The sequence below is a fragment of the Pygoscelis adeliae genome, unplaced genomic scaffold (assembly GCF_000699105.1).
Source record: "Pygoscelis adeliae isolate BGI_AS28 unplaced genomic scaffold, ASM69910v1 Scaffold67, whole genome shotgun sequence".
Lineage (NCBI taxonomy): Eukaryota > Metazoa > Chordata > Aves > Sphenisciformes > Spheniscidae > Pygoscelis > Pygoscelis adeliae.
In genome coordinates, this window is record NW_008825271.1 from 5,387,251 (window position 1) to 5,402,277 (window position 15,027).

Here is a 15,027-nt window from a genome sequence, read left to right on the forward strand (position 1 = left end):
GTAGATGCTGTGTCATGAAACAAATTCTTGCTAGTCTTTTGTAGAGCAACATAAATATTTTTCTGTCATTACAAAAAACGTTTCTGATGAATCCTAGAGCCAGAGGTTTGGGTTGTTTGTTTGTTTTTTTTTTCCTTTTTGTCTTTCTGTGTGGGATTCTTTCTGTGAAGAATTCTGTTGGAGATGATAGGCTTGTTCAGGTAATACAAACTAGTTTTTGTCTAATTGTGTGTAGAAAGTTGGGGGGTTTTGGGTTGTGGGGTTTTTTTTGTTGGTTTGTTTTGTGTGGTTTGTGGTTTTTTTTATTCAGAATGGGAGCAATGTCTGACTTGTTTGTGAGGGAGTGTTTTGTTTTTTGGAGTGGTGGTAGGCAAGTTCTTTCCAAGTTTCTTGTAATATCTAGGAAGTTCAAACAGGTTGTGCTTCAATTACTATTATTTCAGTCTATTAATAGACTGCTGTGTTTTTTCACATTCTAGTTTAGAATACTGGCCTCCTTAAGCCATGGACTTCCAGGTTTGAAAGGAGTGACATTCTCTGTGGATAGTGCCTACTGTGTGTGGGCCAGGCAGGGTCTGAGGCATCAGACTTGGTGATCCTGTATAGTGCAGCTCTGGATAGAAGCACAATGAGACCATACAGTACAGTAATCCTTTTCTGATTAGCTGTGCATGCATACAGGGCCCAGGACTGCATCCACAAAATTTAAACCTTGATTTTTGCTTTAGGAATGGAAGGAGGAGAAATAAGAACAGTGTTTATTAACATGCCTTTACTTAATTTTTGCCCAGTGAAACTAAATTTTCAGGGAAATGGAAGCAGAAATAGTAACTGAAAGATTAAGTGGAGTCCTGTGTTAGTGATGACTGCTTCTGTTCCTGAGGAATGCTTTAAGAAAGATTTTTCTGTTCCCCTCTATTCCCCTCTTTTTTTTTTTTTTCCCCCTTTTTTTTTTCTTACTTGTTCTAGTTTTGCTGGATTGGAAAAGCTACTGCTGATAGCAAACTGTTAAAATAGTGTTGCCTTCTTTCTCTTCCTAATACTGCTACTTAGCACTTGTGGAAGTCTCTTGATACCTAGGCTGTGGTGAGATTTTTCTTTTGGATGCAGTTTGTAGCACTTAGGCTTGACTGTGATGCCTTTTTTTGCAATGCATGACTGAAATGTAAACAAGCTTTTTCTTCTTGCTTAGAATCTTGCTTCTCCTTGGTTTTGTTTTTGCCTGCCCAGAAGGTCTTAGAGGAAGAAGAATCTCCAAAATACAAAGCCTTATACATTGTCTCCACTTTAGCAGTAATATGTTTGGTTTGCATTAGTAGGTCACCTCTTGAAGGTGATACTTTCAGATGGTCAAAGTGATCAGTCATTTATTTTTAATAATAAAACAGCCAAGTATCTGTGCCTGCTTTTGTACACGCTGTGGGGGGCGTTCTACTGGTTGAGTGTCTGTTTCCATTTTTCTCTAGCTATGAAAATTAGGGCCATACCTTTATAACCCGTGTAGTTCTGAGCACAAAAGATGAAAAAAGGATGCTAAACTCGAAATAGTGGTGTGAGGCTCTCCTTCTTTAAAGAAGAATGAAGACAGCTTCAGGTTCTATGCTTGACCACGCATACCTGCCCATTTTGTGGCTTACAGATAGCATTATCTAAAGATATTATTTTCTCTCCTATACTTCTTTGGGAAAGAATCACCAGGACAATTAACAAAAATTAGACTAAGAATGATTATTCACAGCTGTGGTCAAATCCAGAATGCAAACAAGTTTAAAAAAATGAATAAAGTATGTGTTGAGATTTTTATCTCTGCAATTATAATTAAAAGTGCTATAGGGAAAACATTTTAAGGTGAATTTAACTTGACAGTATTTTAAAGCTTTTTAGCACTTCAGTGTGCCATATGATCACAATTAATGTGAATCCTTACTTAGCAGAATGCTCAAATCCCAGGTTTGTTTTTTAAAAGCTGTCCACCTAATGGCCTCGTGCTGGTAATGCTGTCTTGTTATCTCTGAACTATAAAACTTTTTTCTTTTGATGGCCTCTGTGCATTCTTGTTTCTGAGGATTTGGCCCCGCACAGAGCATGCAGAGCCCTATTTCAAAGCAAACATACGTGGCTGACTTTTGAAAGATATACCTCTTTCATGTTGATTAAAAACCCTCTTTTTGATGTTGGCATTGTTGTGATACTGAAACATAGCCCTAAGTAGTCTAGAAATAGAATTTCTTTTCCCTATCTAATCTACAGAAGTTGTTTTTGTTCCAACTTAATATATACACTATGTTGAAAGAAACATCTGAAGCTAAAGAAGAGTTGGTAGATGTGACAGAGGATCACTCCTTCTCGCTGAAGTGTCTGTTGTATGGCTTGGCATGTTGAATGATGCTGCATGGATGCATGTGTTGTGGGTAGGGTTTTTTGGTTTGGTTTTTCGTTTTTTATAAGTAGCAGTGATTTTGAGAAAAGTCTGAGTGTGTTTCTTTTTGGAAGCAACTTACTATAAGCATGAGCATGCAAAGATGACACAGGGAATAATTCCTTCTGGTAAGTAACTTCTCTTACAGGAACTTAAGTTTTTTGCTGACTTAATTTTTGATTTGTACAGGTTTTTTTCTTTTCAAAGCATTTAAGCAGACTAAGGTAAGTGAATGAGAAAGGGCTGCGTTGATAGAATTTTAAAATTGGACTGTTATGATTAATAATCTCAAAGCACTCTGGCTTTTTTTTGGTGATAACGTATTTCTGTATTTATTTTCACATAACAGAATACTTGGTTGTTACTGCATACAGTAGTCCCGAACAGACAGCAGTACAACAGTTAACCACTTGGTGTCACCTGAATATTTTGAAAACGATGCTTGGAGAAAATACAGAAAGCTATGATTTCACTGAAAGATGAATAAGCTACATTTTAATGTTACTAGATAAATCATGACCAGATCAAGACAGTGAAAAAACTCAGGCTTGTTTAAATATATGGAAGTTATGTGTCTGGATTCGTGAGAAGGGGAGCAGAGCTACATGTTGAAGTTCCAGAAAGTGAATGTTGGGGGGGCGGGGAACAGAACAGGAGAAAACCTGAATGCCCCGTAGAAGAAATGAATACCTTTTCCATTAATTTGAATCTCGTTTCAACACAAATAAGTCTGTGTCTTTAGAAGTTACACAACACCTTAGTGTTGTTAGCAAAATGGTGCTTGGCTGTTAAATGTGGTGTCCAGTTCGAAAAACATGTAAGACTTCCTACTCTTGCCTGTCTTGGAGGCTGACTAGATGTGAGGCAGCTCCAATTTGGAGACTGTATAGTTGTGCTAATTAACACAGACTCTGTATTCCACCTCTGGTCCAGAAGCAGTGTTAGTGCAGAGTCAATCCCAAAATAGGAGGTGTTATTTATCATTCAGGTCCTTTGCATCAGTCGTGTAGCTTTGTAGCTTATGGAATCAAGCTGGCTCATCGAAGTCAAGCTGGCTTGACTTCAAAGTATAGGCAGAAGAGAACTTGAAGTTGTATACATGTGCTCTGAATTGCAGGAAAACTTCCACCTCCCTTTCTTTAGTAAAAATAAACATCTGAACCCTGGAAAGGCAGAACATTCTTCTGAGAATGATTGGTGGTTTTTTGTTATATTTTTTGTTCTGTTTTTTTTTTTTGTTTGTTTGTTTTCACTTGCTGCTGGTGGAATTCCACTGGTTTAAGGAAATACCAGAAGATGTCAGAACCTCTTTCTAGTCGTTAAGATAACATCCTCTGTAGCAAAGGCTGAGTCCTGGGAAGTTCTCTCCCTACTGAGTCTGACTTAAGGGTGATGGGGAAGAAAGGAATAAGTTTTGGTAAAGTTTCCTCAGTGTTGGGGATCTGCCAGGTTTTAGACATGTATTGCACAATAGGGTATTCTTTGTTTACTCACACATGCTATGCCATGTAGCGTCTCACTGAGACACAATTTAAGAAATTAATTTTTAGGTAGAAGAGATTATTTAGAAGTATTTAACAGAAAGTATTTAAAAGAAAAATATACTGATAAATTTCTGAATCAAAGAAAAGCATTTTAATAACTATAGCACGTAAATAACTGTTTTATTCCAATTCACTACATAGAATGTATATAGTAAACTGTACTGAAACAGGTGGAACAAGCATTATATCTTGCTACTATGAATTCACTTGTTTAAGCTTCTTAAATACTGCATGCAGTAGCAATTTAAAAGTCAAGGATAAAGCTTGTATAAACTAGTTCAAGAGTCTGTACTCGGCATCTGGGTCTCGGAACAAACATATCAATAGACTGCTGTCCTCCTAGATTTTAGACATTAAACTTCAAGGTGTCACAGTTCAAGTGAAATATTTTTATTTTACTATTTCGCTGTAGGGATTTTCTTTACTTCCACACTGCCTTGGTTTGCTTTATCAAAATTAACTGTATTGCTGTTGGAACAAGCAACAGCCTGCTACAAAAAGTTAAGATGTTTAAAAAAATACACAAATTGCTGGCTTTGTTTAGCGAATAGAGATGATAAGTGGTGATTGGTGGGGGGTTTTTTTAGTGTTTTTTAGAAAGGCTCAGAATGTAGTATAAGATGTTCCTTAACAGTATGAATTTAGAAGTCTTAAATATTTATCAGATGACTTATACATAACGGTTTTTATCACAGCCCCTGAGCAAGCATATATAACTTTGCTGTCCCTGAATGCCGCATAGTGGGATAGTAGAGGTGAGTGAACCTCCCAGGGTTGTGTTTGGTGCAGGTTTTTGCCCCCTCAAAGACGTTGTAGCTGCACTGTTTGGGCTGTTTGTTAGAGAAATTGGTCTCAAGGTTATTTCCCCACATACACACCTCTGAGAAGGCTTGTAGAAATACTCTGTCCAGTTTTGTGTTTGGTTTGTTTGTTGTTTTTTTTTCCCAAAGGAGACCATAGTTCTACTGCTGTAGACCTGCTGATGGATCACCCAGTCTGATGTTCATGTGGATTGTGCAACACAAAGGAAGGTTACGGTTTTTACTCCTAAAATGACTGAGTCATTTTTCAGTCATTTCTGAATTAGTTGCATTTCCAGCTTGGGTTTAACTTTATGTTCAGAAGTGGAGTTGTTACTACACTGGTGACTTGGACTATTTCTTTGGGTAGTCAGTTTCATGTAAAAGAAAGAGACTAATGTCTCCTCTGATTTGCAAAAAGTGTTATTTTTAACTTTCTGCATTTTATGCTACAAGGGTAAATGTTCTCTTTTTTCACATATGCTGTTGTGGATGAATTTAAGTGTGGACGTTTGTCACTTCTGAGGTCACTTTCATTTTTTAAAATGGGGATTACCATCTTCTGAGTGTCATGAGACTGGTTTTTAAAAGCTTACAAGGCAGTTTGAAAATAGCATTAAATACATGCTCGGTGTTAACTTTACCACTGGAAGCTTCTAATCTGAGTCACCCAGGATTTGTCCTGAAGATTCAGTTATTTTTCTGTTGCTGTTGCTTACGGACAGGGAACGTAACTTTGTAAATCTGGGCCTGCGTGGAAGAACTTGGAGAAAAATAAGAAAGAAAGATACAACAATGTTGGACTACGTTTATCCATGAAATAAGTTGACTGACTTCAGTCAAATCAGTCGCTTCAAAACAGGACTGAATTTAGTGCCCTTTTCTAGTCCATTGATGACCACAGTGAACCTGGGTTTTGTTTATGCAGTGTGTGTCTGGCAGAACTTGGTACTTAGTTAATAGTACACCCTGATCTAAAGCGTTAAATATACAATATGAAAGATTGCTGCTATGATACGTATGATATAGGTAACAAATTAATACAACTCAGAACAGTGATCTAGTATGCACATTAAAGTTGTCTTCACTAATATTTTTTGTTCAGTGGAAGTGAAACAAAGGGTCATTATTGTAAAGTTTGGTTGAGAATATATATATATAGGCTGAGAAAATACTTATGTTCAGTACCAAAGAATGCTTTTTTTAAAAGTATAAGGCTTTTAGGAAAAAAACCCTGAGATTAATAAGTTCTCATTTTTCATTTCTCTTTTTTACTAGTTTTTTTCTGATGTTGCTTGAACTGTTGACTAAATAATTTCTTAATGATTTGAGTTAGTATTAGGGGTGCAGAGGAAAGGGAAGAATGCAGCATTGGCATAAGACTGTGAATGCTTTCTTTACGCCATTATCTTAAGTTCCTTAATAGTTAAGGCCATCTTGGAATAGGTAATGCAGTATGCTTGCTGAAATCAAAGTCTCTTTCTTCCCCCCTTCCCCCTCTTTTTCTGCAGCCAACTGTACACCCTATTTGGCTTGAATTGCCCTGAAGAAAAGTTTGGCATTTGTTGCTTTGGATCTTGCCATGAAAGAAGCAAGAACACCACACTGATACATAATTACTGGAAATTCACATTACGTGTTTACTGATGAATAATTCTTCAAAGCACATGTGTGTATTAAGCATTTCACTTTAAAGATTAGTGAACTTGAATGTTAAATTATTTTGGTTAGCTTGATTAAATTTGTTTTGAAAAGATAATTTGTTTTAGAAGATTTTTATTACCTGTAATAGTTTATACAACAGTAGCTTATTTTTAGTGTTGAAATAATTTGCTACAATTCCTACTCTTGTATTTTGAGTTTCACGCGGAATTTTTACAGCTTCTGTTGTAATTAATAAATCTTAAGCAAACAATAAAAAAAAAAAAACAACCAAAACCACACCACCCTGGCAACTCTGCCTTTTTGTACATAAACATACATAATATGAAACTTAAATACCACACTCAGATTTGTTTCTGTAACTTGATGCAAAATTTTAAAGGAAGAACATGTCCAATAAAATCTTTGCTTCTGGTATAGCATTACATCAGTGGAGGAGTGGTATTTTGAACGGGTTTATGTCAATGTACCATCAGGCTACATGAGAAATATTGCTGTGGTCTTAACACTGAGGTTCAATACCTTAGATAATTCTTCGAGACAAAAATTGGCAAAAAAAAAATCTTGACACATACAAATTACATATACTTCTATGTACAGCTCACTAAGGTGCATTTCCCGTTGTTAGCACCTCTCTGCTGGGACATGCGTGTGCTTCTGTGTTCACAGAGGCCTTACTCTTATCCAGGCTATCCCTTGTAACCAACGCTTCTACTTGCCCGTGGTAGCCATGTTGAACAGCAGCTTGCTCACTTTCTAATCAGGCCATGTTCTTCTTAAAAAAAACATCATTTAGCGTTAAGCTGAAAATAGTTTTCTAGTTTTTAAATCGGGTATATGTAATTCATTTTGAGTGAGCCATCTTTATTTTTATTGTGACTGTTTAGCATTTCTCAGTCAAGTGCTTTATTTATCAAATGACACAAAATAAAGGCTTTTTTTTTTTCTTTTTAAAAATCTGAAACTAATACAGTAGATCATCCTTCTTTTTGAATTTGGTATATAGTTTCAGTTCTTGGTCAAGGAATGGGCCAAGTGGCATATGTTAAGAGTCTAAGGGCCTGACCTATGCAAGTATTGGTTGTAAGCTGTTTGGTCTGAAAAGTGTTTGTCAAAAAGGAATATTATGTAGACAGAAAACGATGCAATGGAAAGATTTAAAGTTGAATAATTTTTCTTAAAAGCAGTCAACTATTGTGGTCCATTACATATTTTAGTTAAACATGTTTCATCAGAATATTAAATAGTCTTTTTTGGTGTTAGTTTAGGTGCAGTTATAGCAGTTTAATTTTATTTGCATTTGATATTAGCTACGTAGTAGTTGTTTTAAGTGTTGTAATTTTTAATGTTGAAATCATGTGTTTGACTTCTGTACTTGAATTAACATATTAAATTTATGCTGTTAGTATTTGGTGTGTGTAAAAAATATTTATTTTACACGTGGTACCTTCACAAACTTGCTTTGCAGGATTCACTTTGCTTTCTCTACTAGCCAGCTTTGGCCAGAGGCTCCAGTGCAGGTGCTTTGCTGAACAAGAGGAAGGGTAATTAAGTGGCTTAGTGAAACCTCGAAAAAAGAAAAGTAGTTTTTAAAAGGCAGGTTTGCTTAGTAGTGTCTGTCGCATTTGAAAGTTGTTATAAACTGTTGTGATTTCCTAAGAAACGCTGTTGGGAGGAAAGAAGAGGGGCCTTGCTTTACTTCATGTTTAAACTAAGTGGTCCCTGAGGCCAAGACAAAGATCGGTGTTTGAGATAGAATAATAGAGTATAATGCTGATTAGATACGGGGGAACAAATTTAAAAGTATTTGTGCCTGGTAGCCTGAGAATTCCAGTCTACAGATTGCTGAAATGAGCTTTATTTTTATTTTTAATCAAGGTGTCTTGATTAAGACTCACTTTTTTTATTGCAGGTTTTTTATATAGGAAACCTTAGTGACACCTTGAAAATACGGTAGACTTTTTGCATGTGGAAGAAAGATTTGATAAAACAATATTCTGTAATACTTCTAATGGAAATCTGGGCCAACCAAACCTAGGCAGAATTGGTGTTGTTAGCTACTCAAGGGAATGGTGTGACCAGCTGCACAAAGATTGTATAGCATTAAAATGAATCTCTGTAGGAGAGGTGACTTACCCAGTGAACGAAAGGAGGTACTGACCAGTACTGCAGAAAGCCATGGGACTGTATTTTTTCAAGTGTGCAACATCCTCCTCGTTAAGATTTCTAACCGTGCTCCCATCTTTGAAGCAGTCTTGTGCAAAAAGTTTTGCTACAAACTAGCAACGCCCATCATTATTGACATGAGCATGTACCTTGGCAATTATTTTCAGTATTCCAAGAAGTGTGACTGTACAAAACCATGATCAAACATTTGAGTGTAATGAGTACTGGGTGGGTGTAAGCCAAATACAGCCCTTAGAGAGAATTTGGTCTTTGTTTTGCAGATAAGAACAAAGGTGTAAGGAATAAGCAGCTGAAGCAGCAGTAGCACTCAGTAGCTGTACTTCAGGGTTTTTGAAGTTTATTTAGAACACATAATTAAAAAATCTCTAATCAGTGTGAAAATTGCAAGCATATTTTTCATATTTATAAAAAGTCTCACTGGAGCTTATTAACCTTTGGGGGGGGGAAACCACCATGTATTTCTTCTAAAAATGTTGTGACAAAGGGAGAACATGGTGTTGCTTTTTTTTTTTTTTAACAGTACTGTTGTATAACTGATAAAAGTGAATCCGTATACCATCCTGTTCTATAATTGGTGTAGAAACTAGAAGTCCCTCTGAAAGTAGAAGTCACTGGCTTCAGTGAAACAAAGTTTTGTTCCTTGATGCTAAACCCGCTGCATTAAAAACTTGCCCTAAATAAGAAAAGGTGATCCTTATTCTTACAGTTACCTTTTTCATCTGCTTGCTTTTTTTTTTTTTAATATTAGTACCTTGTGGTTGGTGACAGATGGTAAAGCCAATGTTATGGAGCAAGCATGTTGTGGGCAGCAGCCTCTATGTTCCCATCTTCATGGGGAAAAAAACAGTAGATGGGGTGGGGGGAACTAAGGTGGTTTGTCACCAAGAGCTAGCGTCCTATTTAATAACACGAACAAGAGTTACTAAATTAATGGGAATTTCTTTCAAATAGGAAAGAGTATTAAAGAGGAAGTCAGCTGGGAGTTGCTAGGTTAACACACGCTCTTGAGGTAGAAGCAACCCCGAAGAAGTCACTTGTATGAGTCTTCTCTTTCAGTGAGTTTCTTAGCACAGTTGGCTATGCATAACAAAGAATGACCAGTTTAGCATCTCTTCACGCTATTTAGTGTTCAACTTAATGGACAACCAGAGGAAGGAAAACAGGTAATGATCCAGCAGTCTTAAATATAACTTCCCTGCAGTTAGAAAGAGCCTTTTAGGCCCCAAAACAGCCAAGAAAAGGGAAGGTTTAGAGCAGTCGTTTAGAGCTCCTTCCTCGACCCCTCATAGTTTTTCACCGTGCTAGCAAGGCTGTTACGAGCCACCACAACTTGAAATCGTTGTTCATGTTGTCTGTGGCTGATCTGTTCAGCTTAAGAGTCAGAGTAAAAAGGCTTGCCCTCCTCACTACATCGCAGGCTGCGTCGGTAATAAAATAACTAACACCCTTAACCTCCTGAGGAGGCAGAGCCTGGCTTGCCTTGTGAAAGCAGTGCTCAAGCCACCAGGATGGCACCGGGCATCAGGAATGGCACCAGGCGTATGGATCAGGGTGAGGGCAGGCCTTTTCCAAAGGTACGGGCACTGCAACACTACCATGGAGAAGCATTAATTGACAAGAATTATCTAAGTATACCTCAATAATAGCTTAATTTTTGTTTAAATGCTCTTCCATCCAACTGACATAGCTTTGGCCTTACTGCGGAAGGGCTTAATTTTTGTAAGTCTGATCCTTTTCTTGAAGCTTTTTCTTTCTCAAAAAATGTAAACAAACAGCCATAGAACAATTAAACGAGGCAACCACTTTCAAACCAGGTGGAATTTTTAGGACTCTAGAATGCAAATACATGCTCATGGGAATTGAAAGAAAGTCTTATGTACTGCTTGAAGGTGGGTGAAATGTCAAGAAGTATAAGGACACTTAAATATCTTCAAAAAGAAGTCTGCAAAACCAAGATTGTTCCAGTCTTACGTTTTCAGAATGCAGTGATACTTTTAACTAAGCTACTAGATAAAGTTTTAGACTTGAAAGAGGTGAATAATCCAGGTTAATAACCACCGAGTACTGTACTGGCTTGTAGATCAAGCAGTAGTGATCGTACTCTGCATTTTAAAACTTGCGGTGCTTCAGAAAGAAGGCATAGCATTGCCATTTTTAGATGGGGAGGGGAAAGCATTGACGTACAGGAGTTTACAACTGTCACAAAATAATTGACACAATCAGAAATTGAAATTAAGCAGTGCAGGAACCAGAAGCATCTACAAAGGCAGACTGTAGCTCATGGATGCTGGTCTGTTTGGTACAGTTCAGTTTAGGTAGGAAGTCAAATTCCTTTAGAAAGGCGGAGTATGACTGACATGAAAGACGACCCTCTCTCCTCTGGCAATCCAAGGAGGGTAATATTTGTAAGAACCAGTGTTAGAATATTCTGTGTGGATAGTGGCAGATTATTTATTTGCTGTCAAAATCCACTGGGGGAAAAAAAAAAATATGTGAAAGGTAATGGAAGTACCTTGATGGAAAACTTAACGTAAAACATGACCGTACCACTAGGGTAGCTTGCCGAGAAACAAGTACCCATTTCAGTAAATTTAACTATATGAATTACCGCTTCAGGCCTCAAGCATTTTTTCTACACTGCCACAGGCTATGGCTGCTATTGACTTACAGTTTCCTGCAGAGGGAAGTATTCACTAGTGTATGAAAAACAAATGCCGAGTCAAATGATCTTTGTCAAAGCTGGAAATGTCTCTATACATAAGCAAAGCGAAAGTCTAGAATGTCAAGAATGGCATTCACCGAGTTACACAGCTTTTAAGGAGAAGTCAAAACACTTCAAGTGATAAAATAGCGCTCTGAGCAAAAGAAACTTATCAAATCAAGGGGAAATATAAGAGAGACATCTTAAATCTTACCTCTTTAGGATTTAGGAGCCTACCTGTGGGCTGCGATACTGATGTTGCTCTAATGAAGACGAAAAAAAATGACTATTTTAAAAAGAATGCCCCCGGAGGTTCCTGTTTTTCCCTGGATGTGCGCTTCCATCTCAGCTCTGTACTTCTTTCTGCTAAAACTGATTTCTGCCTCTTGTGTTTGAGGAGAGGACGTAACTCCTGGATCCCGGGCTGTCCTGATGTGGGCAAGCATTCCTGAAGCAGCATGTGGGACCTTCCCTACCTGTGCTGAGTGCCTCAGTTGGTCCCAGCAGCAACAGGGCCCTTCTGTCCCAAATCCTGGTATCTCCCTTGCTCTGCTCTACAGATAAAACAGCAAGGGAGGGGAGGAAGGTTTCTTCCGATTTCCCAGTACCTTTTCACAGACAGAACTTCGCAACGCACTCCTAGAGAAGACAGAGTAATAAGTTGGATTCAGACTGATGAGGGAAGAGGGGCCCCCCCCCCCTTTTTTTTTAATCAAAAAAGCGACAATGATCATTGTGTTGTTTGTAGGTACGTACTTCAATGTATGCACCTTTAGCATAGGTAAAACAGCCTCGGGAAGATTAGGCAGAATAACATCTGTTGGGAAGGTCTAAGTGGGCTCAGAGCAGGAAGCTGTCACGATCTTTCAGGAACTGAGGTTCTGGCTGAGGAGGAGTCGTTCAAGTTCCTCAGAAACTTAAATAGGAAAGGAGAGCTTGGGTGCATGCGAAAAAATGAACTCGGGATGGCTGCAGGATGACACAGATTTTGAGGACCACACAACAAGGTCTTAAGTGCCCAATTTCAGTTCTCTTGCTTTAGACACCTAAGGCTAAAGCTCAAATTATTCATAGAATCCAAGGAGATGTTTGGTTGTTAATACATTATTTTTACACAGGGAACAGAGGTATGTTGGAAGATGGATGACAGCTCATTTGTAGCACTAGCTTTCTAAGGGGAGGTGATGAGCATTTTTCACACATGAAGTCTTACAGTGAAAACTATGATCTTAGAAACACTGATTAAAGGTTTGGGTTTTTTTTTAAACTAGGAAAGTGAAAAAAGGCAAAAAAACCCCCAACAAAAACCCCTCCTCCACTATCTAAAGCAGCATTCATGAGAGAAAGCTATTTGGACTCTCTTTAACACTAAGGCATGAAATCATATTTATTTTATCCATTCATCCTAGTCAAGGATTTAAGCTATGAAAGTGGTAGATTAAGACCAGAGGAAACAGTCGTATCGCCCAGTTTGTCCAGCAGTCCAAACACATCATTGAATTTCATTACATGCCCCTGGAGCAAGCCTCGTAACAGCTGATGAAAGCACATCTTCCAGAAAGGCATCCAAGTCCACAAGGTGCCAACTCCTGCAACACACATTGGATCAGGGTTTCCTAACCTTGAACAGTGTCACGGGTAGAGTGAGACTGCACTTCACTCGTAAGAGAGAAGCAGCAATACACTTTATTGATATAAAACAGTGACTTAACAAAGTTCAATGGTAAATGCGACAGTGGTTTAACAAGATTCAATGGCAAGGTACGCTTAATTATTTACTGCATGGAGGACAGGGTCAGACAAAACGGTCAGGGAGACCCTCCCGTTGAGTCATGAGGTTCAGAAAGGACCCCCTTGCTTTCTAAACTCCTCCTCAGAGAGGAGTCTAGGTGCAGCTGGATCCAATCCTAGTCCCAGCCTTGGTCAATGGTTTATGTCTAAAGGATTACACATGCGCAATCAATCCTTTATATCACTCAGCTAAGATTTCAAAGTTCAGCATGCTATTAGTCACTTACCGAGGATCTGTCGCGGCAAGGAATCTCAACCTCGAGGAGTAACCCTGAGAGGCGTCCCTACTCAAGGGGAGATCCTGCGTGCAGCCCGCTGCTGTGCAGGAGAGCTCAGCGGGCCCTGGGCTGTCCACGGTTTATGGAGTAAGATGATTGACTTACAGTCGTATTTGCATACCAACAAGACCTTTGTGTCACTGCTGCAGACAGCCCTTGGCTACTGTGTTGCCATGTGTCCTCAACGCCCAGCATAAGCACTTTACTGCAAAAATACTTGATTTCTCCCACTTAGAGGGAGAAATTTAGAGGGTACCCTAAATATTGGGTATTTGGGGTAATAATAATTGGAGGTACCCTCCCAATTTAGAGGGTATTTCCTAAGCTCTTGATCTCCTCTTGCTTTGAGCTCAGGAAATTTTCAACGCTACCTACCGGCTCTACATACTGACAACAGCTTATCACTATTAATAGCTGTCAGCTATATTTTCCTGCTTCTCTTTCACAACCTAATGTGAATTTTGTCTAATATTTCAGTAACAACTACTGAATAACTGTGTGAATAACACTATAGGATGACTCCAGCGAGCTGTGAAGCCTGTGGAGTTCAACTGTATTTAGCTCTGGTGAACCTGCACAACAGAGCTCATGAGCTAGTCCTGTTCCACAGCTGAACTGGTGAGAGCTGTGCGTTAGCAGAGCTCACTCCCCTGGTTTTGGTTTGTCTGACCTGGAGGAGGGACACAGCCTCCAATTCACAGGGCCCCTGGAGCTGAGCTGCTGGTGAACCACGGGTCTTGAGTTTCTGAGAGGAGCTGGAGCTAGGTGCTCTCACTGGGGAGTTTGGGGGCAAATGCGGATGCAAGTGTTCACAGGAGGACAGTATGTCTGTCTGTCAGAGAAAGTCTTTCAGGGATCGTCTGGACAAATATGTGTATTTAAAAATCTAACAACGTGAAATATTTTCATGCTAATGTGGAACAGGAATTCTTTAAGAGTATCAGATCTTGTCTTTTTTGTAAACAATTCTACTTATGCTTATTTAGGATCTTCTAATGCTAGGGGTAAGGGATGTATAGTGCATACTGTACCAGTTAGGGCAGGAGTTTAGTGAACTCTCAAATGCTTCTGTACAAAGCTAGCTAATAGATTAACACTGCGGTCTTTTGGAAGCTCAGCTTCCTGTTTTCCTCCCCCAAACTTCAAACCCCGATAAAAGCAAGCAGGCATGGCTGCTTTCAGGGCTGGTGAAAGGCTGGCACAAGAATCCTGCTGTAGTAGAGTGTCGGCCAAACTTTTGCTCTCCTACTTTAGAATTATTTGCCAGAAAAGCAGTTTTTCCATTTCATACTGGATTTGCGCTTGTTAATTCCATTTCAATTGCATGATATACCAGTATTTCATAATGGAAAGAAGCTGCTCTCCTGTATAGGTATGACTCGACTTTTTCTAAGCTATTCTTCCTTAAATTTTCAGCAATCCACTGGGTAAGGGAGAATACTGTATTAGGGGAAGAAAACTGAAAAAAATCACTTTACATATTCTGAGGGTTCTTATTTTGGTGCTAAGCCTGCCACATCCCTTCCTCGCTCTGTGCTAGTTCAGCAGCTTTTCTCCTTCAGGAAGAAGTGAATACATGTTGGACCTCCAAGATGTTAGAAAATTCTGGACAGTGATGGCCTTTGTTGTAGAGGATCAGAAACTC

At 38.8% G+C, this 15,027-nt stretch overlaps 1 protein-coding gene across 1 annotated transcript in view; it reads left to right on the plus strand.

Annotated features, from left to right (window-relative positions):
• RBM46 (RNA binding motif protein 46) overlaps positions 1-6,300 on the plus strand; it is an 18,776-nt gene extending 12,476 nt beyond the window's left edge. Inside the window, 2 exon segments of the mRNA XM_009329844.1 lie at positions 4,659-4,718; positions 6,275-6,300. Coding sequence (XP_009328119.1) covers positions 4,659-4,718; positions 6,275-6,300 — 86 coding nt within the window.
• Positions 6,301-15,027: the final 8,727 nt, after the last annotated feature.